Below are 1,235 nucleotides of genomic sequence, written 5' to 3'. Positions count from 1 at the left end.
TGTATGTGTTGCTCAATTGTTTTATTCGTTTGGCTAAATTGTGAAGCACTTTGGTCAACTTCTGTTGTTTTTATGTGCTATATAAATAAAATCGACAATGACATACAGTAGTCACTGTGTGTAAAAGCAGTTTGTGTTATTTTGTATTTATTTAATAGAATCATTTGTCGATTTTGTATAATTAAACTGGAAATAGATGCCACAGGCTCAGAAATGCTGCTGACTGGATTTCAGCCCAGCAGCTAGAACAGATCCTGACCCATTCAGCCCGGTCTCTTTCCACAAAGAATCTCTGTCACTTTGTGATTTTTAAATTTCTCTGTCAGTTCTGCTAAAGGCTGCGGTGAAGAAACAGCCCTTCATCGTCCTCCTGAAACCCAAGTCTGGCCAGACCAGAAGACTTCCTGAATGAACCCGGGGTCACATTCCAGCCAACAAAGACCAGCTCAGAGCCAGACGAGCTCGTCACCTCTGTAACGTGTGTATGTGTGTGTGTCTGTGTGTGTGTGTGTTACAAGCCCTCATTATATCGTTCAAAGTGCGAGCTGGATTCCTACTGAAGACAACAATGACACAGTGTCTGGACACGTCTGCTTCTCTTCCATCATACACAACTTTAAATTACCGACAACAGTGGAGCAAACAGCAGCACACTCACCACAGCTTCCACTTTAAAATGAGTTTTAACCTGTTTGATTAACTGTTTTGTGTCTGCGCTTCAACTTCAGCTACTTTTTAAAGAATGCACAAAAAAAAGTGAGAAACCTTTTAAGACGTAAGTCAAGATGAACCCTGGGAGCTAAATAAAAAAGAATCATAATTTATATTTCAGAGTGGGGAAGTGTAAAGGTGTGTCGCAGGGTATAAAAAACACGCTCACCTCGTTGCATCATGGGGCTCGGCTGGTTGAGGAGCGTCGCCAGTCCGTGGTAAATGGCTCCCTGTTTGGCGACCTCCAGGGTCACGACTGAACCCGTCCTCGTCATCAGCTCTGCAGCCCTGAACACACACACACACACACACACACACACACACACACACACACACACACACACGCATGCACACACACAGTCTTTAAACTTAAAAGGGAATTTTTCTCCATTTACCGTATTTATTCGTGTATAATACGACCTCATGTATAATACGACACCCCCCCCTTTTTTGAGCTTAAAAAACATAAAAATTTAATCCTCAAACTACCTCCAATTTCATCCAGACTTGGAGATTTTTCAGCC

General features: G+C 42.4%; 1 protein-coding gene across 2 annotated transcripts in view; it reads right to left on the bottom strand.

Annotated features, from left to right (window-relative positions):
• The window catches only part of LOC106511082 (afadin), a gene marked incomplete at its 5' end in the record, with an annotated part of 12,526 nt that overhangs the window by 8,332 nt on the left and 2,959 nt on the right, over positions 1-1,235 (bottom strand). For both annotated transcript variants that reach the window (XM_013999825.1, XM_013999827.1), the window contains 1 exon segment: positions 881-999. In XM_013999825.1, the coding sequence (XP_013855279.1) occupies positions 881-999 (119 nt within the window).

The sequence above is a fragment of the Austrofundulus limnaeus genome, unplaced genomic scaffold (assembly GCF_001266775.1).
Source record: "Austrofundulus limnaeus strain Quisiro unplaced genomic scaffold, Austrofundulus_limnaeus-1.0 Scaffold2496, whole genome shotgun sequence".
Lineage (NCBI taxonomy): Eukaryota > Metazoa > Chordata > Actinopteri > Cyprinodontiformes > Rivulidae > Austrofundulus > Austrofundulus limnaeus.
This window is presented reverse-complemented; position numbering and strand designations above follow the sequence as displayed.